Source organism: Lepisosteus oculatus, chromosome 25 (genome assembly GCF_040954835.1).
Source record: "Lepisosteus oculatus isolate fLepOcu1 chromosome 25, fLepOcu1.hap2, whole genome shotgun sequence".
Taxonomy (NCBI): Eukaryota; Metazoa; Chordata; class Actinopteri; order Semionotiformes; family Lepisosteidae; genus Lepisosteus; species Lepisosteus oculatus.
In genome coordinates, this window is record NC_090720.1 from 12,513,723 (window position 1) to 12,540,765 (window position 27,043).

Genomic DNA, 27,043 nt, shown 5'->3' on the forward strand with positions numbered 1-27,043 from the left:
GGGTAAATTAGTTAGAACAACACACATTAAAAGCCGCACATTAAAATCAATTTCAAAATGCTACACTTTTTAAGCAACACCTAAATGATTGTTCTCTTTTTTTCTCCAGTTGCTCTTTCATTATTATTATAATTGTTACTAAACTGGAATGTCAGTAAATGTAGTGGAAGGAACCATTACGTGCAGGAGGTGGGGCTGCCTCTCAGATACTGTGCATGCTGAAATCTGGTACACTAACAAGACTCCTGGGGCTTCTGGCCTGAGCTCACAATCTAACAAGCACATTTATGCAATACAGGGGATGCCCATCAGATTCTGAAAATGCAGAACAAGCGCAGAGCATTTACATTGGCCGCCTTGTAAAACACAAAAGTTACAGTGGACTTTGTCCTCTAACCTTGTGCCAAAAAACCTCCTGATTTCCATTCTTTTTAAATGATTACAGAAAATTCAACTTTATTACACATAATACTGTGTAATTAAGAGTTCTTAGACAAGTTATTATGGAGATTGCAAACATCAGACCTTTTCTAAAGCTAAAATATAGAGGCATTTTTTTTCCTTATGTAAAAGTCCAATTTTCTGACAGTCCCTTCATATATATATATATTTAATTACTTTAATCACTTGAAATGAAAACCCTATAACACTTTATGTTCCAATGACATGTCTGATTTCAATTCACCCCAGCAACACTGGAATAAGAAATGCATGACCAAGCTGTAATGATAATAAACACATGCTCTTTTTTGTGCACTGAAAGCTAAAAAAAAAGCGTGATAGATAAATGCAAATAACTTTTTTCCCCCCATTATTTTCTTTTTATACGGCCACAACGGAATCACCAATCCGGCACTATGATTGTCACACCAGCTTGTGAGCTATGCAGGTCGCACGGTGCCCCCAGCTCAGTTAGCATCAGCTGGAGGAGTGATGCAGTTCTCCCCGACAGCACAGCCTGCTCACATGCCCTGCACATCCCAGGGGATGCTGGCATTTTGTCATTCAACCAAGAAATGGGAAATTCTGACTGAGAATAAGAATGAGTATTCCCAGTTAAATATTGTGGACTGCAGCACACCGCCACGCTGCACAAGCCAGGGCTGTAAAGTGAAAAGTGGACGCTATCTGAGCAAAGTATATGGGCTCCAAACAGCAGGTCGCTACTGCCAATCTGGTCAGCCCAAACTCAAGGAAAGCCATGAAGAACTGAACAGGAAAGCCATGGAATACAAGAGCTTGCAGTCCTGATCAAGTAATCAAGGCTTAGGAATCCCATTTCCGAACAAAGATTAAATCAATGCCTTTGCCAGACCAAACAGTTATAATATACAATTGGGACCCAGAGTTTTCCCTCGCAAATCCATTTGCTACTGTCAAACTATGACCAGGGCTAACTGAAAGCCTCAGGTGCCGCTGAATTAAGACCGCCCTGGAAAGTTTGCCGAAAGCGTGCCAATCACCACACAGGAAGTGCTTTCACAGGAAGTGCTGATCTTTAGATGTACCTTTTCAGTTACGACCATAAAACCCACCAGTAAAAACCTGCATCCTCAGCCTCTGGGCAGTGACATCACTGCGGAGTGCAGCCTACACGAAACTTGTGACAGGGACCCCACCTTTTTACATCTAGAAACCTTTTCTCAACACACACGCACACAAACACATGCATTCACGACCACACGAGATGGGGATTGCAATATTAAAAACCGCATGCCTCCATTTCAAAGAAACCAGGCACGCCGCCTTTCACTAAAAGGTTACATTAAACTGGAATGCAGTAAAAACAAGCCCTCCCCATTTCCTACCCATAATATTGTTTTTGAATGTAGCTTATTCTTATTTATCTGGTTAAAAGATAATCCACGAATGGGCGTCCATCACTTTCCGAGTGATGTGCGATGGTTACTTGGTAAAGAGCCAAACACAGAGGCCAAGACTGCAGATACAAGTCAGAGAGAGTGGGGACAGAAAATGTCAGCAGCTGTACTATTCTTGTTTTCTTTGAAAATATAAAGTACACTAGCTGTGCCACACTAGTTCCAGATTATATAGGAGCTATATTTAAAGTTCGATCAGGGCTTAAAGTCCTTTTTATGTAGACTGAAGATTCAGGATATCGTTTTTTTAGCCCATGCTTTTTCTACTGGTTCAGTAGAGGTGTGATTCTGTATTTTATTTTTGTCCAATATTTACTTCCTAGGTAACATGAATACAACAACAATCCCTTAAGCATGTGCCTTTTGTCTGTATTGCCCGGTTGACGATTTTAGCTATATCATAGCTTGTATCACTACTTACCGCAGAGCCGTGCAGACATTCTCTGGGCCTGCTTTGGGTGTGCTGCAGTTTGTTTTTTTTAAAAAACCCAAAACATTTTTGTCCATTACTCCTCTCATAAAGACGCCCATGTAACTCCAAACTCACCTGGGACATAGCTGGATGGTGCTATTTTTCCCGAAAACTCCCATGTTAAACGTTCCTTTCTTCATAAAGTAAGAAAGAAAACAATTCCCATAACACTGTGCATTAGGTATAATCTTTCTAAAAAAACGGTTCATTAAACCAAAACCTGGCACGTACCAATTATCAGATTTAGGGCCCCCTGCCATCATCTCAGGACTGGTCACAACTCAGTTTGAAGAAGATGCCGTAGAAAGAAGTGCTACCCAATTAACCAGTTCTAACCATTTAGACTTATTTTTTAGATTTGGTTCTAACCAAATCTAAAAAAAGCACACAGGAGGTCCTTTAATACCTATGGTCAAAAGTCTTAGCTGCCTGTAGCAATGCCTTTTCATTTTTTGTCTTAACAGACTATAAACTTTTTTTGGCCAATACTGTAAAGGCCTGAAAGTGCTCTAAAAATCATCTTTGGATGTCCCACCCCCCTCCCATCCCCTTTCACAAACTAATTAACTAGCACCTGCCCCCTCACCCCCCCCCCCAAAAAAAAAATTGTTGTGTTAAAATACAAAATACAGTCTGGCACATTTTTTTTTTGGAACCCAAACTGGGGACAAACGAAAACCAAACGAACGACAAGGAACAGCACAACGGGGAGCTGGCCGGCGGCCCGCGGCGGAACGGAGGCCCTTGCGGGGCGGCACAGGGAGCCCCAGGAGGGGGAGCCCCGCGCCGCTCAGATGAGGGAGATCCGGATGGGGATGCTCGGGGACTCTGTCCTCTGAGGGGAATGGTGGTTCACCAGGTGCTCGACCACAGTATGCTTGGACATGTGCTTCATAAGGTACGTCTCCTGAAAGGCACACAGACCAGCAAAGGCTCAGAGCTTGGTACTCTGACTACATGAAATAAGCTCCGTTAAAGGCAACTAAAGAAATAAAAAAGCTTCAGTCCAAAATACAATTTAAAATCATACAACTGCTGATTACTGAAGTGCACAAAACTACAACTTAAATGGCACATCCCAATTTTCCTATTGGCCTTCACCAATTATGGCCTTCTAATAATCCTCATCTCTGAACTGGCTCCATCACTCTGTTCTCCTCCCCACTGAGAGCTGGTGTGTGGTGAGCGTTCTGGCGCACTATGGCTGCCGTCGCATCATCCAGGTGGGGCTGCACACTGGTGGTGGTGGAGGGGATCCCCATTACCTGTAATTACGCCCCATTACCTCCGCCCCATTAAGCTTTGAGTGGAGTGTCCAGAAAAGCGATATATAAGTGTAATCAATTATTATTATTATCATAATAACAATTTGGAACAATTAAAAGTTTAACCTACATGAGACTACAGGGAGGCTGAAGTTTTTGATTTCAGAAAGTGCTGTTTCATGGTTCCAGGGAACATTTCTCAGATACTGCCTTTATTTCATTAAGACAAGACTACTGTAACACCTTTCTTAATGGGAAAGTGTGAAATAGGCTTAGATATGTCAACATTTTGTGGCTCATGTACTAACTAAAATTACTCTCTAAAGCAGATTAGCTAAAACTAATCAGCATATACAGTACTCCCATTTTTGGAATAATGCATTAACTCCCTTTGAACGTTAGAGTGGATGTTAAGGTTATCCTGCTCACATACAGTGCCTTGCGAAAGTATTCGGCCCCCTTGAACTTTTCAACCTTTTGCCACATTTCAGGCTTCAAACATAAAGATATAATTTTTTTATTTTATGTGAAGAATCACCAACAAGTGGGACACAATTGTGAAGTGGAACGAAATCTATTGGATTTTTGAAACTTTTTTAACTAATAAAAAAATGAAAAGTGGGGCGTGCAAAATTATTCGGCCCCCTTGCGTTAATACTTTGTAGAGCCACCTTTTGCTGCGATTACAGCTGCAAGTCGCTTGGGGTATGTCTCTATCAGTTTTGCACATCGAGAGACTGAAATTCTTGCCCATTCTTCCTTGCAAAACAGCTCGAGCTCAGTGAGGTTGGATGGAGAGCGTTTGTGAACAGCAGTTTTCAGCTCTTTCCACAGATTCTCGATTGGATTCAGGTCTGGACTTTGACTTGGCCATTCAAACACCTGGATACGTTTATTTGTGAACCATTCCTTTGTAGATTTTGCTGTATGTTTGGGATCATTGTCTTGTTGGAAGATAAATCTCCGTCCCAGTTTCAGGTCTTTTGCAGACTCCAACAGGTTTTCATCCAGAATGGTCCTGTATTTGGCTGCATCCATCTTCCCCTCAATTTTAACCATCTTCCCTGTCCCTGCTGAAGAAAAGCAGGCCCAAACCATGATGCTGCCACCACCATGTTTGACAGTGGGGATGGTGTGTTGAGGGTGATGAGCTGTGTTGCTTTTACGCCAAACATATCGTTTTGCATTGTGGCCAAAAAGTTCGACTTTGGTTTCATCTGACCAGAGCACCTTCTTCCACATGTTTGGGGTGTCTCCCAGGTGGCTTGTGGCAAACTTTAGACGAGACTTTTTATGGATATCTTTGAGAAATGGCTTTCTTCTTGCCACTCTTCCATAAAGGCCAGATTTGTGCAGTGTAAGACTGATTGTTGTCCTATGGACAGACTCTCCCACCTCAGCTGTAGTTCTCTGCAGTTCATCCAGAGTGATCATGGGCCTCTTGGCTGCATCTCTGATCAGTCTTCTCCTTGTCTGAGCTGAAAGTTTAGAGGGACGGCCAGGTCTTGGTAGATTTGCAGTGGTCTGATACTCCTTCCATTTCAAGATGATCGCTTGCACAGTGCTCCTTGGGATGTTTGAAGCTTGGGAAATCTTTTTGTATCCAAATCCGGCTTTAAACTTCTCCACAACAGTATTACGGACCTGCCTGGTGTGTTCCTTGGTCTTCATGATGCTCTCTGCGCTTTCAACAGAACCTTGAGACTATCACAGAGCAGGTGCATTTATACAGAGACTTGATTACACACAGGTGGATTCTATTTATCACCATCAGTCATTTAGGACAACATTGGATCATTCAGAGATCCTCGCTGAACTTCTGGAGTGAGTTTGCTGCACTGAAAGTAAAGGGGCCGAATAATTTTGCACGCCCCACTTTTCATTTTTTTATTAGTTAAAAAAGTTTCAAAAATCCAATAGATTTCGTTCCACTTCACAATTGTGTCCCACTTGTTGGTGATTCTTCACATAAAATAAAAAAATTATATCTTTATGTTTGAAGCCTGAAATGTGGCAAAAGGTTGAAAAGTTCAAGGGGGCCGAATACTTTCGCAAGGCACTGTATAAGGCACTGAATGGTTTAGTGAGTGAGGACCTCTGGAATTGACTATGGCATTCCCAACAAGGTTACCCTGATTGTCAGAAGGAAAATGCTAGAGGGTTGCCTTGTACTTACTGAGGTGTAGGCCCGGCCGCACATACTGCAGCAGTAGGCCTTGGCGTTTTTGATAGCGTGCGCGGACAGATGGATCTGCAATGAGGCCGAGTCGGAATAGGCGCGGTAGCAGTTTGGACACTTGTAGGGCTTGTCTTTGTTGTGCTGCCTCTGGTGTGACTGGTGAGACAAAATCAGGAAGAGACGAGCTGTTATTTCTGAGATTTCCGGCGCACCTGAAACATCCGCGCGTTGTGAGGGAACAGGAAAAACGTTAGCAAATCACAAAGTTGCCAGTACAAAAATACAGACTTCTCAGAAGTAGGCTTCTCATGTGGTTTCCTCTAAGGCAACTTGGTCACTCTGCAAGACTCCTGTCTCCAGCGTACTGCGAGTGAATGACCTGAATACAGCAAGGATCTACGAAGTGCAAGAATGAGCTTTGTATCAATTGAAAGAATACCTTGTAAGCCTTGTAAATCAGGGACAAGGCATAAATACAATTTATTTTTATTGTATTATCTTTTCCAGACAGCTTTTACATAATTAATAGTGCTATGATAAAAAAAAAAATGCAAACAGGTAAAACACATACATCAGCCTGAATATAGATCCTAGCTTATTTTCTCCCGGTTAAAACAAGGCTTTATTTTACTTTGTTGCTCTGGTGCAGTTAGTAAAATCAAAGCTGTCGTGCATACAAAGGCAAAGGAAGAGAATACAGGCTACATTTTGTTTTTAAGTTTTATGAGGATTTCAATTATTGAAGGTCCTGTGAGACACTGATCACGACAACTCATTGTGGGCTCTCTCAACATCAGCAGTGACACCAGGACCAAATGACACAAGTGGAAAATTACTTTTTGGGCCAATTGCAACAGAAATCAGACAAGGCATCTTTACACCTTCAGAAGACATGGAGGTGAAGCTGACCCCAAGAGATCTTTTAAGAAACACAGACTATATCCACGATCCATCAAAGCTATCAACACCCTGATAAGCAAGGTCTGCCAAATGAACTCCTCTTCCTTGTAATTATAGGTTCCCAGTTTCTTTTAAAAAAGATCAATACAAAAGTAGTACTTTATTTAAATCTTCAAATGCATTGGCATTTAATTTTAATTTGTGCATTTTTGTTGTGTGGTCTACAGATAATACAATAGTTTGGCCCTAGTTTGTCGATCCACTCTAAGGACTTGGAACACCTTGAACACATATCCAGCGCTGCCCCTGAGGAAAGAAAGGCACCCTTTAGTCCTGCAAGGAGAGTGATGTCTGCCTTAAGAAAAGGAGAGAGACACCCTTTAGTCCTGTGGGGTTGAGACAAGAGCAAGGTCTGCTTTGAAGATCAGTGAAAGGCTGGCCTCAGCATTATTTTAGAGGCAAACTTATCTTAAGGTCAGCTTGCATATGAGGAGTGAGACACAAAGCACTACAGAAAAACTGCCTTTAAATCCATTTGAACAAATCCTTTGCCATTTTGAAGATGGTGAAATTAACAGCCTATACTGTAGGTATCAAGTTTTGGCATCAGGTTTTAATTGTACTGCTTTCTAAGTCATTATGCAGCTGGGACCCTCGCCCTGCTGGTAAGAATGGTAGGATTCCTTTCCTGTTTGCAAACAATGATACATTTCTCTTCTACCTTTGTATTTTGGAGAGCAGCTGAGCCTTTCATTACAGGGAGATCAATACGCTCAGATGTAACACAAACACCTAATGCTTACAGATAAAAGGAGGCTGTCTGGCACACACAGCCTGTTTGGATCACCATTGGCTGAATTGCGCAACCAGGTTGCATAACCAGACATCTACCAGGATACCACATGCTCAGCCTGCCAGAGTAAGTGAATCCTATACTAGTCACCAGGTTCATGAATGAGAATCATCATAAAGTACAAAGTTCACTGAAAGAAATTTACTACCTGCATGTAACATGCTGAGCAATTGTGAACTTTGTCTAAGTCTTTTTGAATGTATTTGGCCATTTTACAGATCATACAGTTTGTTTTTATCCATTTTCATTTTCTCCACAAATTAGTTTAACTATACCAGGATCTACATCATTAAAAATATCAACTGTTGTCCTAATATTAATCCCTCCAGTACTCCTATCACCCCTATCTGAGTATTTACCCCTTATCTATACTCTGTGTAGAGATTTCAGTCATCTACATCAAAGAAATTGTGCAGAAGGCAAATATAATCATTGACTGTTTCCTATTAAGCAGATCTTAATGCAAATACATGCAACTCCTTGGATACCTATAACCTTCAATTTGAGACTTGGTTATTTATGTGGAAATTGGTCAAAAGCCTCCTGGAAATCGAGAAACACCATTTGCTGTTTGCATCTTTTACTGCTGCTCTTTGTTTAAAGAAATCTAATAAGCAAAAGCTCCTGGAGGTGCGTGAGGCTTGGAGTGACAGACAGGCTCTAAGTGAGAGACGGGTTCTGAGAGGCTGGTGAGGGGGAGACGGGTCTGCGAGGGAGACTCCTCACGGTTTGCTGGGAGATAAGGGTGAAAGAAGTGGGGCCACTATTGTGGTTGCTAAGCCAGAGCTCTTGGAAAGACCTGGGAAAAGCAGAGCTCATGGAGGAGTTAGGGTGACCTTGGAGAAGGAACCTGCTAGTTTGGGCAGTTTATTTTTGAGCCCCATCTTAAAACACATGAACCTCAATGAATTCCTTTTACATGGAAGTTACAATGCAGAATAATGTTTTAAGCATTGGATTCTTTATTTCGCCAGGAACATTCAACATACAAGGAGAGTGTGGTCTTCCAGCACAGCAATAAAGCTGATCAACGCCACCCTGCTGTCCCTGGTGTCTCTGTGTGGCCTAGCCTAAACCCCATGCCTTCACTACCTTTCCTATATCCATGGTGAATATTCCTAGAATATTATCATACAGACAACCCTTTAGTTCAGTTTTAATTATCATCTCCATAAATACACTGCAAGAAAAGTAACATCAATCCATAACAACTTGGTTGGGTGATACAGGAATCTCCTAGTCAACAGATTGTTTCCACATCCTGACCGATTAATAGTGTCTTGTTAATGGTCTATAAATAACGTCTTCCACTATTTTCTTAAGTCACTCTGGATGAATGCCACCAGGCTCTGAAGATAAGTGCTTGCAGCAAATTCTTCAGAAAAACTAAGGATCTGTAGTGCTGAAGTGTACTCTAGGCTGAATCACTGGACAGTTCTAACACTCTTATCCCTTATTTGCATAAAATACTTATCACTAGATGATAATAGTAATAATAATACCAATACCACACAATATGCTGCTGAATCATGAATGTTTACTATTTCTGGATTTTATTTGAGGAACACTTGCAAACATGCATCTTTCTGAAGAATTGTTTCTTCTTTCAATACTACTGTATAAAGCCTAATTGGTATTAAAGGATTAAACATGAGCTGTCTGCATTTAATGTTTTACATTTATTTACATAAGATTTTCTAGCTATTTCCCTAACAATGGAAATTGTTAGGAATTCTTCCACTGAGCTCAGCATTTTTTTTTCCTTAACAAAATTCGATTTGAGCTTGGAAAGGCACAGTTTTCCCACCTTACGCAGCCTCTCAGATTTCCTTCCATTAGGTAATGGAATACTTGGTTGACACTAACCTGGTTAGTACTGTTGGGAAAAATAATGGATGGCTCTGGGGTCCTGGGTTCAATTCCTGGGGTGCTGTCTGCATGGTGTTTGTGTTTTCTCCTCATGTTTGCATGGGTTTCCTCCCAGAGTCCAAAGACATGCTGGTGGATTACTGGGCTGTGGTGTGAGTGTGAGTGTCTGTAATGAACTGGAGTTCTGGTTGTAACCCGCCTTTCACCCAGTCCTTCCTGGAACACTGTGACCCTGAACTGGATATTCAGTTTCTGAAAGTGATGTAATTTGATAATAAATGGTAGAATGAATGATTTTACAGTATTGTAATGTTATTTGTTATGAGCTAGTTGTATCATGGTTTAGCTACATTTATAATACATATCCTGATAGAACCACCCAAGGCCATTACTCCTTACTCTAAGTCTAAAACAATGGTATCAATCGAGGTGTTAGCCCAGCTGCAGGCTGGCTAAGAGGCAGGTAAACACTGATGGTTTCTGGAGGATTTCTCTGGTTAGCCATAAAAAAGGTGAAAATTCAACAGCCAAAGATGCAGCATAATACAGAAGGAGGAACAAGGAAGATATGAAGACAGTGAGAGAAGAAGGAGCATCGTCATCACCCTCCTCTCCCTCAAAGCTGGTGCCATGCAAGAGGACCTTGTTCAGATCAGTCCTCGAAAACCAGATTCTGGTTCATTAATTGGAGCATTTTAGTTTAGTGCTTGTTATCTTATTTGAGGAAATTCTGATTTCCTATATTGTGGAAACCTTAAACATCCTTTCAAAGATTGTGCTGCATTTGTAGAAAAGGGAGATTGATTCCTAATTACATTTAGGCATCCATGCTGTAGAAAGCAAGATTTAGTTCTAAGTCATATTCCTTTATACAGCTGTAGGGTTGTTGACTTTTTTGGCCTGTCTAGGTGTTGCATAGTGCTTTCAGATTAAAATCAATTCTTTCTAGGGTTTCTAGGTTTCCAGGTTTGGAGTACATAAGCCTCTGAAACACACAGATTTGAACATAGTTACAGTGTAACTGGTGTACTATATAGTGTATAAAGATGTGGGTTGTATAGATTGTTCTTTGTTAATTAATATTTGTCCTGTAACAGTACAAGCCTGATTAATTAGTCACCAAAACTGTGTCAGAGAATATGAAAGCAGGAGACCAAAGGATTACAGAACTGTGGAATCATGTAGCACTTTATTTTAATAACAAGGATGCATGGACCCCTGGAGCAGCTGGGGTTAAGGGCCTTGCTCAGGAGCCCAGCGGAGCAGGATTCCTCTGCAAGTCGTGGGATTTGAACCGGCAACCTTCCGGCCACAGGCACAGATCCTTAGCCACAGAGCCACCTCTCTGCCCACAAAATTTCACATTCTTTTGTTTTTGAACTTACTTTGACTGGACATGCTGGACTAACCTGTAGATTGGAGAGCTGAGTGAAGGCTTTTTCACAGCCAGGATGGGCGCATTTATAGGGCCGATCACCAGTGTGGATTCTGGGAGAAACGAGAAAGGCATAAAAATATTAGAAACAGCACTTTTCTGGGTATAACCCTATCCCAGTGTTAGCTTAATGCACACATATTTCCCTACCAACAGGTTTGAAAACAATGACTCCAATTAAAAACAAGCATCCCTGAAAATGCACTGTGAGTGGACATTTCACCTCTTAAAAAAGGGCAAATCCTTAAAGTCTAATTTGTTCAGCCAATGCTATGCATAGTAATCATGGTGGCATTAACAAGTCAATCAAGATTAAATTCTCCATACTTTAATAGAAATGAATATAGCCTATATACAGTATCTCAGAGGCTGCTAAAAATCCACCTTTATAAAGATCACTATGAATAGGCCAGCAACCTTTGTATGCATCCTGACAATGGCCCTTGTATCACCTGTGTTAAAGCCACAGGTGTTGCGATGGACACAGTTGATTAATGATCAGCATTTACAATCTGTTTTCAAAACTGGAATGTAACCACTTCTTACATTCACATTTCAACTCTAGAAACAGTACATAACAAAAGCAAAGGCTCTGAGGCAGAAACTGAAACACACTTCAAGAGCAGACATCATAAAGGCACTATACATCTTAAGTCCCCGATCCCTTTGTGTGCTTTGGTGGCGGATATGTGATCTGGTGCAAAAGATGTTTCGACAACAAGGATGATATTTTAAGACGGGCTTGTTTAAGGATTCATGCAATGATCTGGCCAACAATGTTAATAGATACTGAGCTGTTCTGACACTGCAAAAAAGAGGCAGATGAGAAGTGATGGGACAACAAGCATCTCACAGCCAGATAAATAACTGTCTTCCTCCTATCTGTTTCTGTCCTGTGCACCTCTGAGGTTTTAGAAATTTGCCATTAGTGAGCCATAGAGAGTATTATGATCAGTGGTGGACTGGCCTTTTTTTACACTTCCTATGATAAAATATCTTGACCAAGTTGCAAAAGAAAGGCAGGATCCTCCAAATAATATGATCTGAAACACCACCCCTCTCACCTTTTCTTCCCGTATAGTGGACTTATCATCTTGAGTAGGAGAAGTGAACAGTTGCTATTATATACTTGTCACAGTGACGACTGATTAGTGATGTGAAGAACTCATGTCTGAAAACTAAAAAGGGATGTTGCTGAAAATACTACAATGCAAGGCTACTGCAGAGAAAATAAAATTAATAACATTTAAGACTAGCTTACTGGAACAGGTGTTTTAATTGCTGCTAGGGCTTCAGGATAGATAGCAAACTATGAGCTATGTAAAGAAAGAAGAGTTCAATTTAGAATGTTAATCTATTATTAATATCCTAGGTTCTACGAAAAAATATGTTTTCACTGCTTTGAGGGACATTTTAATGTTTCACATGGGTTTAATCATCTGTCCTCTGCAATGTCCCAGTGTAGAGAAAGAAAAAAGAAACAAGGAAAAAAAGAGACCATCTGGATTAAGATTAAAAAATGCAGAGAAAAAAGTTCAGGAAAAGTAAAGTGGTGAAGACTGTTCACAGGGAAAGCTTAATTTTTCTAAACCTAACCCATCTTTAACACAAGATCCTATAACGCTTTTATGGACTTGCCCTTACATTACCAGCTTATACAAACAGAACAGGTCATTGCAGTAAGCTGTTGAATAATATCACAGCAATAATCACAGACTCCAAGTCAGTACAGTTTGATGTTGGAGATATTGGTTAATAATAGCACTGTAGAGTGTTTACATAACTGTCCTTGTCCTTGAAGCAAGTCAAATACTGTACGTAACTCAGGTTAAACTAATTCACTGTTAAATCATTAATTCAGCTATATTAGAACACTATTTTTTTTACAGTGACTGGACCATTCCCAGTGAGGTATTGACAGTATGTCAGCTTGTCATCCTACAGGATGGAACAAAGGACAAAGTTGGGTCTAAGGCAAGTCAGGATAAATACAGCAATGCACTAACCACAGGGAAGCCCATTACAGACATGAAAAATTGACAGAAAGATTTAAACGATGTGTTCAATATTGATAAAAAGAACTACAATTGTTTGTGTGTTTGTGTGCAGTATCATGTGTTTCACCGAGATTTGGCTGCAGGAACTTATTCCGGACTTGAACGTCGGCGGCTTTCAGACGGTGCGGGCGGACAGAAACACCGAGAGCGGTAAGAAGAAAGGAGGGGGGCTTGCTCTGCTTGTCAACAACAGATGGTGTAATCCTGGACATATTCATGTTAAGGAGCGCGTCTGTAACCCGGACATCGAACTGGTAGCCATAGGACTGCGTCCGTACTATCTGCCGCGGGAGTTTACATGCGCCATCTTTGTTGTTGTTTACATTCCACCTACGGCAAATGCAGAGGTAGCGTGTGACGTCATAAACACAGTCACAGCCAGGCTACAAACAAAGCACCCTAGCGCTTTTATAGCTATTTCAGGGGACTTTAACCACGTATCTATTTCCACCACTCTGCCTACTTTCCACCAGTTTGTTAAGTGCCCTACCAGAGAAAACAAAACACTGGACTTATTATATGCCAATGCTTAGGATGCATATAGTTCCACAGCCCTTCCCCCCCCTTGGCAGATCAGATCACAACCTCGTCTTGCTTACACCACTATACACGCCTATTGTCCAGCGCCAACCTGTGACCATGAGGACTGTGAGGAGATGATCTCAGGAGGCTATGGAGGATCTACGTGGTGCTTTGGAGGCAACTGACTGGGATGTGCTGTGCGAACCACATGGGGACGACATAGACAGCATGGTGGACTGTGTCACTGACTACATTAACTTCTGCATAGACAACACCATCCCCACCAAAGACATACACTGCTTTCCCAATAACAAACCCTGGATCACTAGCGACCTGAAGGCTCTTCTGAATGACAAAAAGAGAGCCTTTAGGAGGGGGGATAAGGAAGAGGTCAAGTGTGTACAGAGGGAGCTAAAGCAGAAGTTAAGAGAGAGCAAGGACGCCTACAGGAGGAAGGTAGAGGACAAGCTGCAAAGGAATAGGGTGAGGGATGTATGGAGCTGCATGAGAGAGATCTCTGGCTTCAACAAGCCTGGGGGTGCAACAGAGGGGAACCTGGAGATGGCCAACGAGTTGAACCAGTTCTTTAACAGGTTTGATTCTGGGTCCTCTGTGGCTCAACACCCATCCCCCCACAGCCACACGCTCCCTATCCCTTCACAGCTGCGACTGCCTAACACCTCCTCCATCCCCCCACAACCATGACCGCCTACAGCTACAACCCCCGACAGCTACTCACCCACCCATCCCCCACAGCTGCCACTCTCCAACACCTCCGCCATTAACACCTGCAGCACTGAAAGCACTATGAGCACCATCCCCCAGGCCAGGCTGACCATCACAGCTGACAAGGTGAAGAAGGAGCTGAAGAGGCTGCACGAGGGTAGGGCCACGGGACCAGATAACATCTGTCCCAGAGTTCTGAGGGCCTGTGCTGATCAGCTGAGCGGAGTGCTCCAGCGACTGTTCAACCTGAGCCTGCGCTTGGAGAGAGTCCCGGTGCTCTGGAAGACATAATGCCTGGTCCCGGTACCAAAGAAAGGGCGCCCCTCTGTCCTCAACGACTACAGACCAGTTGCACTGACTTCTTCAGTGAAGACACTGGAGAGGCTGGTCTTATCCCACCTGAGACCCCTGGTCAGCTCATCACTGGACACCCTACAGTTTACCTACCAGCCCAGTGTTGGTGTGGGGGATGCGATCATCTACATGCTGCAAAGGGCCTACTCACACCTGGACAGGGCTGGCAACACTGTAAGGATCATGTTTTTCGACTTCTCCAGTGCCTTCAATACCATCCAGCCCTTACTTCTAAGGAGGAAGCTGGAGGAGATGCAAGTCGATGCCTCCACAACCTCGTGGATCACTGACTACCTGACAGGCAGACCACAGTCTGTGAGACTTCAGAACTTTGTGTCTGAACAGGTAGTGAGTAACACAGGGGCACCTCAAGGGACAGTTCTTTCTCCATTCCTCTTCACCCTCTATACTTCGGACTTTAAGTACAACTCAAAGTCATACCACCTGCAGAAGTTCTCAGATGACTCTGCAATTGTGGGATGTATCAAGGGTGAGCAGGAGGAAGAGTACAGAGGACTGGTCAGCAGCTTTGTGGAGTGGTGTGGGATGAACCACTTGGAACTGAATGTAACAAAGACAAAGGAACTGGTGGTAGATTTCAGGAGGAAAAAGGTCAAACCTACTCCTGTCTACATCCATGGGAGTGGCGTGGAGATGGTGGACTCGTACAAGTACCTGGGAGTGCACATTGACGATAGACTGGAATGGTCTAAGAACATCGAGGCCATCTATAAGAAGGGACAGAGCCGACTTTACTTCTTGAGGAGGCTCAGGTCCTTCAATGTGTGTAGTAAGATGCTACATATGTTCTATCAGTCGGTGGTAGCGAGTGCCATTTTCTACACAGTGGTGTGCTGGGGCTCTAGGATTAGAGCAGTGGATTCTAAAAGGCTGAACGAGCTCATCAGGAGAGCAAGCTCTGTCATTGGGTCTGACCTGGACCCCTTGGAGGTAGTGGCTGAGAGGAGAATGATGTCCAAACTAGAGGCCATTATGGACAACTTCTCCCATCCCCTCTATGACAGGCTTGCAGAAATGAAGAGCACGTTCAGTAATAGACTGATTCATCCACGGTGCGACAGGGAGCGCTACAGGAGGTCATTTTTGCCTTCTGCCATAAGACTGTACAACGCATCCACCTTGCGTCTGGGCAGAGGCAACATCGACAGTGACCTGTTTCTGGACTGAATGCATCTACACATCTACTGCTACATCTGTTCTCTTTCTTTTTTTTCCCGTTTACAACCGTTTTTTGTGCAATATATGCCAGGGACCTGTGCAATACATTTATATCTATATTTATATCTATATCTACATCTATATTTATATTCATATGTGTGATACGATCTTTCTGTGTACTGTTCTGTTCTAGTTTGTTCTTTGTGTGTCCGGACTGTGAGTAACTCTTGTATTGTATTGTACTGTAGCAGCGAGGCTTAATAATAAGGCAGAATTAAGTGTTTCTGAGCTTCCCAAATGAGGCCCCATTTCTCTGTTCATCTCTGTGGTGCAGCCACAGAGAGACCATTAGTGCAGGGTGATTTAAGGTCCTAGGACAGCTCCCAAAGGGGGATGCACTTAGCTAAGCCTGGCTATCATGATCAATGGTCATCCATTGGTGCCTATCTGTCTAGGGAGTGCGAGTTGGACATCTGGATTGCATTCCTAAGTGTCAGGACTAAGTGACTCATATCTCACCTTGATCAACCAATCAGGGACTGGTAGGGCCGAGTAACCCACCTGGGACTCTGATGCCCATGGAACTTTCAGCCAATCAATGAGCTGAAGTTCCTCCAGGTAAAATCAGGCAACACAGAGAGCCTGGGAGATTCAGATTCAGGGAGATTCAACAAGATTCAGTGAGATTCAGATTCAGATTCAGTAAAATTCAGAAAGGATTCAGGAGAATTCTGTGGACTGTTCTAAAGGGAATTCAGAGGAGAATTCCAGGGCAGGACGGCCCAGGAGCAGAAGGCTCCCAAGGGCAGGACATTCTCGCAGCGCTCCTCCTGACCATCCTGAGACTCAGCCCGGACAACCACGGAACGGCCAGTGTGTCCGAGTGCCAGAACTTTCCTTTGTTCTAAGAGTCTAGAGTGGAGGTTGCCAGAGAGTAACCAGCAGCAGGCCTCGTGAACAGGTCGGAACTGTGGACAGCTGAATCACTATTCAGAACTAGCTCTTCATCAGGAATGAACCGGTCTTCTTCCTGACTTGCTGGGACCCACAGTCATCTTTTCTCCTGTGCACAAACTGTGCTAGTTAAAGCCAACACTAACTAGCCGGTCAGTGAGCATCAACAGCGCACCGTCGCAAGCCGCACAGCACAGCCTGGCACGGAGCCAGAGAGCGCGGATTGGACGGCAACAGCCTGCAACTGTTTCTTTGTGCCCGCAGGAAGATCTGAATCCCCAGAGATTGGATGAGTATTCAACTTCAATGCATTACAGCTCGAGAATTCAATTGTTATCCCAACCAGTTGATATCAATTTAATTCCTAAGAGTTATGTACTTGTTTTTAGTATCTAATGTAGAAGTTGTAACCAAGTTCACTTTACGAAACGGTCTTAATGAATGATATACTGAACGTATGTCCTCTTGATATGTGTAACACTTTGTAACTGACCGAATATACCTTTTGTATTCTGATAACCCTCTCGATAAGATCTGTTAGGTTTACATACATATTCTATGTATTAATAAATGTATCCTCGTGTATTAGTACCTGTGTGTGTGCGTTGTTTGAGTTATGTCGCGTGGTTGGATTCTAAAGCCATCAAAAGAATCAACTTTGTGATTTACTGCTACAATTAATAATTGTCTCAGTAAATGCCCAAACCCTACAGAACTGGTGCCTTCAGAGAGCCACTATGATTACATATTTGGTGTCCCTGAGCCGGTTTTCTTACAGTACGTATTGTACTATTATTATATAATTCGTTACACTGTGGCTGTGTTGTCTGTGTTAAGCTGCTGTTGCACTGCAATTTCCCTCATGGGATCAATAAAGTATCTATCTATCTATTAGTTTAAGAAGATTGTGTTTGTGACTTAAGTGAAGATCAGACCACATTTGTATGAGTACTTAATGAAAAAATTCAGGTAATTCCAAAGGATCCACAAACGTCTTCTTGCAACTGTATATCTGGAAACTCTACAGTTTTAATTGGGACTGCAGTCCCAATTTCTCAGACTGGTTATTCAATCTTGGTAACAAAATAAATTAATTGAAGGTATAGAGAAAAATGGCAAATTTCAAGATCTTGTGCAAGTACTGTACATCGCCATGGTGAGGGACCAGGGGTTTAGGACAACTGGCGAGAGTGAGAATTCCCACGAACTGTGACATGAAGTGGCCCTTCCTGCTCACTAGTCATTGTGATGAAATGCGATGTACGGGCAAATAAGTACAGGTTGTGCAGCAAATATTTCACTGCAGAAAGTTTCCAAGGTGAGCTGCATGCAGAGTTTACATCTAAGTTGTCAAAACTGTCTCGAAATTGAGAGCAATACGCTCAAAGTACAATGTAGAAGTTTACAAATGCTACAAAGCAAAGTTTGGAGGAATGAGACGAAGTTGAAGAGAAGTAAAATATATTAGGATAGATATAACACCGGTGTAAAATGGATGGAAACTAAAGAGATTCTTCTTGAAACAGAACAAATCTGGTTCTCCCAAAAGTGAGTATAGGATTTACTTAGGGATTACTCCAAGTAATTAGGGAAAAATATAGAGGAAAAGAAAGCACTTTATAAAAAATGAAAAGTTGTACAATGAAAGAAGGTATTAGCTTGGCCAAAAGAGTAACAACAAAAGAGCTGTTGGGGATGAAGTAAAATATAGCCATGACAACAACGGAATCTTCTAGAAAATCGAAGGAAAACAGCTGATACACTAAATTAATATTTCACTCAGTTTACTAAGGAAGAAGACAGCAACAAGTCTCAAGCAGCGGTAGGACAAAGTTCTGTATTAAACAGAATCATCATAAACATTGAGAAATATTACAGGTACCAGAAGTACTTATGATAAATAAATACTCCAGGCCTAAAATGAGACTTTAATACAGACTCTTCAACAGCTGCTCAAGGAAGGGACTGCACAATTTTGAATGTAGAGTCGATCCATATGAAGGGTGAGAGAACTTAAAGTACTTACAGATCGATAACTCTAAATTGTATTATATGTCATATTATAGAAACAATTATTAGACCAAACTAAAGGATCACATACAAGCAAATCAGATACTTGGTAGTGGTCAACATGTTTTGAGAAAGGCTGGTCTTGCTTATTAAACATACTACAGTTTTTAGAACAAACAACAGTAATGGACACAAAGTATATAAGTATATAAGCCAGCAGCCATATCACCCTGCAACTCACAATTGGCAACCCACTGAAGCTAAGCAGGTTTGAGCCTGGTCAGTACCTAGATGGGAGACCTCCTGGGAAGCTATGGTTGCTGCTGGAAGAGGTGTTAGTGGGGCCAGCAGGGGGCGCTCACCCTGCAGTCCATGTGGGTCCTAATGCCCCAGTATAGTGATGGGGGACACTATACTGTAAACAGGTGCCGTCCTTCGGATGAGACGTAAAACTGAGGTCCTGACTCTCTGTGGTCATTAAAAATCCCAGGGTGTTTCTTGAAAAGAGTAGGGGTGTAACCCCAGTGTCCTGGCCACATTTCCCATTGGCCCTTACCAATCATGGCCTCTTAATAATCCCCATCTATGAACTGGCTTCATTACTCTGCTCTCTTCCCTGGTGAGAGCTGGTGTGTGGGGAGCGTTCTTGCGCACTATGGCTGCCGTTGTACCATCCAGGTGTAGCTGCACAATGGTGGTGGTGGAGGGGGGTCCCCATTACCTGTAAAGCGCTTTGAGTGGAGTGTCCAGAAAAGTGCTATATAAGTTTAAGCAATTTTTATTCTTAACTCTCAAATAAGACCACTGTTCTTCCAATTCATATCAATGATGTATATATAGATCCTGACTTATTTCATAAACTAGTCATGTTTATAGATCATATAGGAGGATTAGAAAACACTTCAGAAGCAGCAAACAAAAAAAAATTGAGATAATTCAGGATTGAGTAAACACCTTGCAGATGATGTGTAATGCAGACAAGTGCTGGGTTTGGCATGCAGGAAGTAAAACCATAATCCACAAATACAATTGAGGAAACACAAAGCAGAGCTAGGTATTTATGTTGGTAAAATAATGACATTTTTTACAACACAAACACAAATTTGGCACGAAACAATGTGGTGGGAGGTACTGTGTTATTCAAAGAGGGCCAACTTTACAGAGCTCCAGCATTGTACTTTTGTAACATTATCTGTCGTCACATTTATTTTTTTTCTGTCTGAAACAAAAGCAGCAATACTAGTTTCATTTCAAGTTTAAACAGCTCCAGTCTGTCATTGTTCTATTTCTAAAAAGCGTTGTTTTACTTTTAAGTTAAATGAATGTTTGTTCCTGCCTTGCCTCCATTGTATTTTTACTAGCACTTAAAATAGTAATGCTGTGTAATTAACGTTTATTGTTTAAAAGATGTTCTCAGGTTGCATACAAGCATTTGCAAACAGTATTAGCACTGTATTCAAATTAGTGTTAAAATTCCACAGAGGTGTGTTTGCTTTTGTTTCCTAATCAGTGGAAGCCCAGTGTTTTAGTACTGTTTATTAAACAGTAACTTGAATGTTGTCTTGCGGCTGGGGATTCACCCAGTCACAATTGGTTTTTGTTGCTGTGGTAACCATTAATATAAAAACATTATCTCTTGGACACCTGAAATCAAATAAATCACATGAGTTTGAAATAAGGGAAAGTAATAACATTTCTCATTTTTGCACCAGTAGATTGAGAACAATAATTACATCTTTTTAGCAATTACAAGATTTCTATTATTTAAAGTTGAGTGGTTGCAGTCAACTTCCAGCAGATCTTTTTATTGGGAAAGTGTATAATATCGTTGTCTACGTAATCCACTGTTTGTCTTGACTGAACTGAACAGGCCTTTGCTTGGCGCTTGTGAAATAGCAAGTAGTACATGAAACAAATACTTATGGGGATAATCAGAAACAGTGGCTGAAAACCGTGCATATTGCATAAAAAATAATGTATAATTAAGGAGAATCAAGCTGGAGAACAGTCTAAGCTCTGTCAGTAATAAACGGCTAATTTTCTCTCAGTCTCTCGACTTAAAATACAGAGTCTGTAATGTGTCCCAGGTAAAATCATAAGTCTTGTTTTGGCTGTGGATCCTTCTTCAGCCTTCACACCCACAGAAGACGCCTCATGAGGCAGAGTGGTGGCTCTGTGGCTCAGGATCTGCGCCTGTGGCTGGAAGGCTGCCGGTTCAAATCCAGCGGCCCGCAGAGGAATCCTACTCCGTTGGGCCCCTGAGCAAGGCCCTTAACCCCAGCTGCTCCAGGGATGCCGTATAAATAGCTGACCCTGTGCTCTGACCCCATGCTTCTCTCTCTGTCTTTGTGTCTCATGGAGAGCAAGCTGGGGTATGTGGAAAGACAAATTCCTAATACAAGAAATTGTTTATGGCCAATAAAGTGATCTTATCTTATATTATTACCTGTAAAGAGTGGAGTGTCCAGAAAAGTGCTTTATAAGTGTAAGGAATTATTATTACTAATATTATTAATTATTAGAGGGGTTCCAGTTACACAGCTTTAAGCATCTGGACATGCCGCTACAGCTGTTTAAATCTTACTTGTAAGATTTCTATTTGTGGTGAATACCTTGAACTGTTTTCTGTAGGGAAAACACTGACATGGGGCCCTCTGTGCCTCTAAACCCTCTCCACAAATTAACAACCTCTGGACACTAAAAACATTTTTTGGTTGCAGCCTTGCCTGACAGTCTTATGATCCCAGGCAGAAGTCCATGGAAAATAACTCTCCATTCCTACAGTCCCAGTCCAACTAGTGCATATCGACAGTCTGAAGGCTGCAGTTACTATTAGTGCTTAGTTGCAAAGAAAACAATGCCAAAGAAAAACGTATTTCCATCTCCATGACAGACCAAGGCCAAACCTATGTTACCCAATTGTTCTGGTTCTTCCTACCATTGATGGCGCCCTTACACCTCTTACTATGCAAACTGCACAATAAAAAAATGAAAGAAAAGAGAGACTGTACACAATGTCAGGATGCTTACTTATGGAAAGCAATAAAAAGCGCAAAAAGAACATTAGGGAATATAGATACAAGTGTAGAAGGTGACTGAAAGAATGTTAAGATTTACAATACACTAGGAGGACCACACTGCAAAATCTGTGTCCAATTTTGGGTCACCCAAAGAAAAGAAAACAACACTTCTCTGAAATTAGTTCAGAGAACAGCCAACAGATACGCTCCCAGTGTTAAAGGCCAAAAGAACTGAGGTGTTTAACTTTGATGAGAGGAGACTACAAGCAGACCAGTTTCAAATGTTTAAAACCATAAAGGACAAGTGTATTACTTCAAACTCAAATAGCAAAACACAAGCCAGAGGTGTCATGCTCATCTCTCTGGATGACCAGGGCATGATATCTCACAGCAGCCAGCCACAACTCATTCAAGTGCTGGTTACCATGATAACTATTTGACTGGAGCCCTGGACCACCTGGAGGCAATGACTTACCACGTCCACCTCAGGTGTTTCACTCTTCAGGAGCTGTGATCTGGCAGTGCTCAGGAACTCTGTCAAAGAGTTAGCTAGGTCCCAAGCGGTGTTCCAATTTTATGAGTTCTCACTCTGTTTGCCTCCTGGATTCTGGGCCCTGCTTCACCCTGACTTCAATATCTGGATTCTTCTCTGGTGCTCTGTGCTGTGTCTCTTGGTTTTGAACTTTGCTTGCCCTGGTTTATGTCTATGGACTGTTTACCTGGACCATACTGGCCAATGCTCACCTTCACTGAGCCTGTCTGTCTCCACTACTGGCCTGCCTCCTGCTCAGGCTACAGTTTGACCGTATTTATCTGCCTGCTCTTGTATTAATTTCATGAATGCGTTACCACCTCCAGCAGTGACATGACAACTTCCTAGAATAAATGCTTTTAACAATTTATCTCCTACAGGTTAAGCTGCATATTAGTAGCCTGTCATCAGGAAACACATAGCAAGTGTTGTACTTTCATGATTTCACATAACGTCTACGCAGAACATGTAACATCCTGTTTTGTGAATTCTGCGTTCTGGCAAAATGCCATTTAAGGAGGTATTTTCTGTTAGACCAGCATAAGAATGGAAAGGACTGAGTCAACAGTTAGCAAGTCATATAATGTATGTGCTAATACTTTATTTGTTACACTGTATGAAAAGACTAACTTTATAACCGTTCGAAGAGACTAGCTTTTGCAAGCTGCTCTCCCGTGTGCACACGGATAAACAGCTCTTCTTTCACCAACATCCAAATTCTGACATTTTAATGTTTCTTCACTTATATGCTTAATAATGACACACAGACAGTTAAAACACCTGCAGACATTGGGAAAGTGTAAGGCTGCCCATTTGAAAATGTTGCTGTTTATCTGGACAGCAACCCCAAGGAATGGGGGGGAACATGGTGCCCTCACCTGGTGTGCTGCTGCAGGTGCGACAGCTGACGGAAGGACTTCTCGCAGTAGGAGCAGTGGTAGGGTTTGACGCCCAGGTGGATCCGCAGGTGCTGGGCCAGGTAGGAGGCATTGGCGAAGGACTTGGAGCAATGTGGGCACTTGTGGGGCTTGGCCTCCGTGTGCGACTTAGAGTGGATCTGCATCTCCGACTTGGTGAAGAAGGTCAGGGGGCACACTTTACACCTGCAGGAACACAAGTGACAACCCACCCCCGGCAGCTGTAAGTGATGACATAAACCCGAGCCTGCCCCGCAGCTGTGGACGTCGCGCCGAGCTCTGCCCGAGTTCTAGACAGCCCACAGCCCTGCAGGTCTCACAAGCAGCTTGATCTGGGCTTTGTCAAGCAGTCAGTTGATCCAAATCAGTCATTCATCAGAAACCAGAAGACCCTGTGGCTCTCCAGATCCCTGAACTGTATAATTTGACCATATAACTGATAATCCCACCCTCATGTCAAAACTTCTTTCAAAATGTTTAAATTCCAACCCACCTAAAGGAAAACATTTAAGTTATCTTTTTCTTTACAAGCTGTTGATTGAGATATCACGAACCATGTGACGAAATATGGTCAAGGTAGGAGACATGAGAGCCTGACCAGAGTGAAAGCATGGAAGATAGATTGCAAGTTTCAAGGGATGCTGAAAGATCCTTGTACTGTTCAAGGTTCAAGGTACAAGTAAAGTTCAGAAAAGAATGACAGATTTACCTGCTAGTCATTGAACACATAACTCAGCCTACTCAGCCCTTAGCCTCAATCCTGTAGCTTGGGGACATTATCTATTAGTAGCAAAACGAATTACAAACCTAAAATCAAGCTAAATTACAAAATGAAATCCATTATTCTATTAGAGCTTCCGAAGGCCTCGACAGTCAATTGTGCTAGTCCAAGTCAGGCTGGATCTGTGATCATCTCTGAGAGAGCCAGGTTCAAGCTTGGGTCATGTCACTACCCGACTGTGACTGAGAATCCCCAAGTGGCAACATGCAATTGGCTGAGCGCTGAGAGGGGTTGGGACTGGGCTAAGTCAGCCAGGGCTCTCTTAGCTCCTGGCAATACAGATTCCTGCAGCTGCCAGCTAAACCTGCTGCACACTCTTGTGTGGCCTGTGATCTGTTAAAAGAAGATCGGTACCTAGGTGGACATGGAGTCGTTTATACCACAATGCAACAGCTCGGTGAAGTTTCATTCCTAAAATACAATGCAAAAGTTTTTTTTAAATACTTCTGCAAATAGTAGTTAAGGTTTTGTCTTCTCTGTGGCCGGAGAGACCCACTGACACAAACATTCCCATTCCAATTTTAGTTTTAGAAAAAACTCTCAATTGTTTTTAAGGAAGAACAACAAAACTTCCAGATCTTATAACTACTATTTTGGTTTCAGTACATTACTGGAAGCATTTTCACATGCTGCATAAATAGCACCCAAGTTTGGAGAGAGAGCTTGTAGATGAACAGGCTCTTTCTTTGCTTGGCTGGATCTGTTGTTAGAATAATGTGATGAAAAAAGGTTGCGGAATTTAGCTTGAGCATTTTTAGAGCGGAAATCATGCAAGCTTAAAATTGATTCAGCCAGAGGAATTGATGAATGTACACACTAACAAATGTTTGTCTTAAAAGCACAGCCTATTGACAAGAAGCAAAACACATTTTCCTGCAGAAAAATTGATTCCTAGGATAATCCCTAATCAGACTTGAGCTGCCAATGAAAAGGTAAAAAAAATAAGCAACCATGAACAGAGTTCTGCTAGTCATATTATTCTGAACACTGGCGTATCAATAACCAAGCTGCTGAAAATGTATGCTCATCTGGGTGAACGTTTTCTGTTTTACAATGAAGTTAAATACAGAAGGGTCTTGACATTTGTGTGGATTCATTATAGAGAACTGTCGCAAATAGCCAAATTCTATTAGCCATTAACTAAGTCTGTCCCAATACCTTTGCTTAATGTATACAGTATATAGTATGTATGGTTAAAAAGCACGTATCCCTCCTCTATATGATTATTAAAGTGCTAACACCTAGGAAGAGGTGTTAGTGGGGCCAGCAGGGGACGCTCACCCTGCGGTCTATGTGGGTCCTGATGCCCCAGTATAGGAACGGGGCCACTATTCTGTAAACAGGCGCCGTCCTTCGGATGAGACATAAAACTGAGGTCCTGACTCTCTGTGGTCATTAAAAATCCCAGGGCATTTCTCGAAAAGAGTAGGGGTGTAACCCTGGCGTCCTGGCCAAATTTCCCATTGGCCCTTACCAATCATGGCCTCCTAATAATCCCCATCTATGAATTGGCTTCATTACTCTGCTCTCCTCCCCGCTGATAGCTGATGTGTGGTGAGCGTTCTGGCGCACTATGGCTGCCGTCGCACCATCCAGGTGTAGCTGCACAATGGTGGTGGTGGAGGGGAGTCCCCATTACCTGTAAAGCCCTTTGAGTGGAGTGTCCAGAAAAGTGCTATATAAATGTAAGCAATTATTATTATTATTAATGCATTGGACTTATTAAAGTACACTGATCAGTTAAAACATCAATAATCACAGACTTATAGTAATCAGGTAAAATAAACAACATGAATCCCTCCTCTACGTGCAGTGGATGCCTGCACTTTCTCTCTCTGTCTGCCATTAGCTCACCCCAGTGTAAAGGAATGGGCAATAAAACTGTCAGTGAGCCTGTAATGTCATCTCCAGCCGGCAACACAAAACCGCAAGCTTTCATTTACGCGTTGAGATGGGGATGATGGTAGTTGGTATTTGGTCAACAGGCAGGTGGAGGCTCACTCGCGAGCTAGATTTTTTCACGTGATCCGAGTCTCATCTAGGGCTGATTTGAAAGTTGCACTTTCCCTTTGGCTCAGTTTCATCCTGCTCTGCTTTTCTTCCATCTAAAACTCTGTCGGCCAGAAGGAATGGCGAATAAGCAAATCTGTGATTGGTAAATTTGCAGATGTCAAGACCCTACTGTACATTCATAACTTTTTACAGTCATGCAGAAACTACAGCTTAAAAGTATTTTGTATTCTTGAGTTAATAGACATATTGCTTATGTGAGACCCAAAGTGTTCTGTCATTTCAAAAGCAAAAGCTGTTTACTAACATGTTTTACAGTCAGTATTCAGATAACAGTAGAAACAAACATAAAGCACAAACTATTTAAGTGATCAACTGGTTTGACCTCTTTTATTAGTACAACTGGCTTTCATCTAAAAAGGACAAAGACACATTGTGCATGGTTGTACAACTCGTGGTGCCATGTTAACTGGAAGTCCTAAAAAAGGCTTTGCTGTGAACACTTTTCCATTAGTTTTTCTACTTGTTAATTGACAGAGCTATACTTTGATCTACTCTGAGAAAGTCCAGTTGGGACTACATTCCTCAGAAAGCTCTGGAGGCAATTAGCTGCAGCTCTCAGTCACCTAACCAGTTTCAGGAAGACAACTGCTCAGGTAAGACTTTGAAAAGTAGGAAGCAGAGCTTCCTGTGTAAGTCAGTGAAAGGCTATGCCCCAAATGAGGCACTAAGCTCTAATCCTTTCCTCCAGGTCCATTCTTCCGTATATGTACACACTTCATACATAGAATACATATGTATCTAAAATAAAATATTATGAGCTTTAAAACTGTAGAAAATCTACATTTTACCAACACAACTACACTCCACTTTGATAGGTTAGAAAATGAAAGGTCAATATTCTGCAAAGGAATTTGGGGTAATTCCTTTCAACTAAGTCAAATAGGGAAGCCCTGGAAATTAAAAAGCACTTTCAGCAATCACACTCAGAAATGCACCAAAATTGTAGCACTAATCTTGCATCTTGTCACGAATGTGCCCCCTGCAGGGTAAATACTGTACTCCCCCTGTAATGCAACACTCAGTTGCCCCCCCCAAAAAAACTATTGAAAGTCAGAACTGGCATAA

The 27,043-nt window shown here is 42.2% G+C and overlaps 1 protein-coding gene across 6 annotated transcripts in view; it reads right to left on the reverse strand.

Moving 5' to 3' along the window:
• Nucleotides 1–3,055: 3,055 nt before the first annotated feature.
• The window catches only part of znf362a (zinc finger protein 362a), a 94,628-nt gene continuing 70,640 nt past the window's right edge, over nucleotides 3,056–27,043 (reverse strand). For all 6 annotated transcript variants that reach the window (XM_069183894.1, XM_069183893.1, XM_069183892.1 and 3 more), the window contains 4 exons: nucleotides 23,086–23,310; nucleotides 10,828–10,906; nucleotides 5,794–5,952; nucleotides 3,056–3,259 (listed from right to left, as the gene is read on the reverse strand). In XM_069183894.1, the coding sequence (XP_069039995.1) occupies nucleotides 3,143–3,259; nucleotides 5,794–5,952; nucleotides 10,828–10,906; nucleotides 23,086–23,310 (580 nt within the window). In that variant the 3' untranslated portion in view covers nucleotides 3,056–3,142. The remainder of the gene's footprint in view (nucleotides 3,260–5,793; nucleotides 5,953–10,827; nucleotides 10,907–23,085; nucleotides 23,311–27,043) is intronic.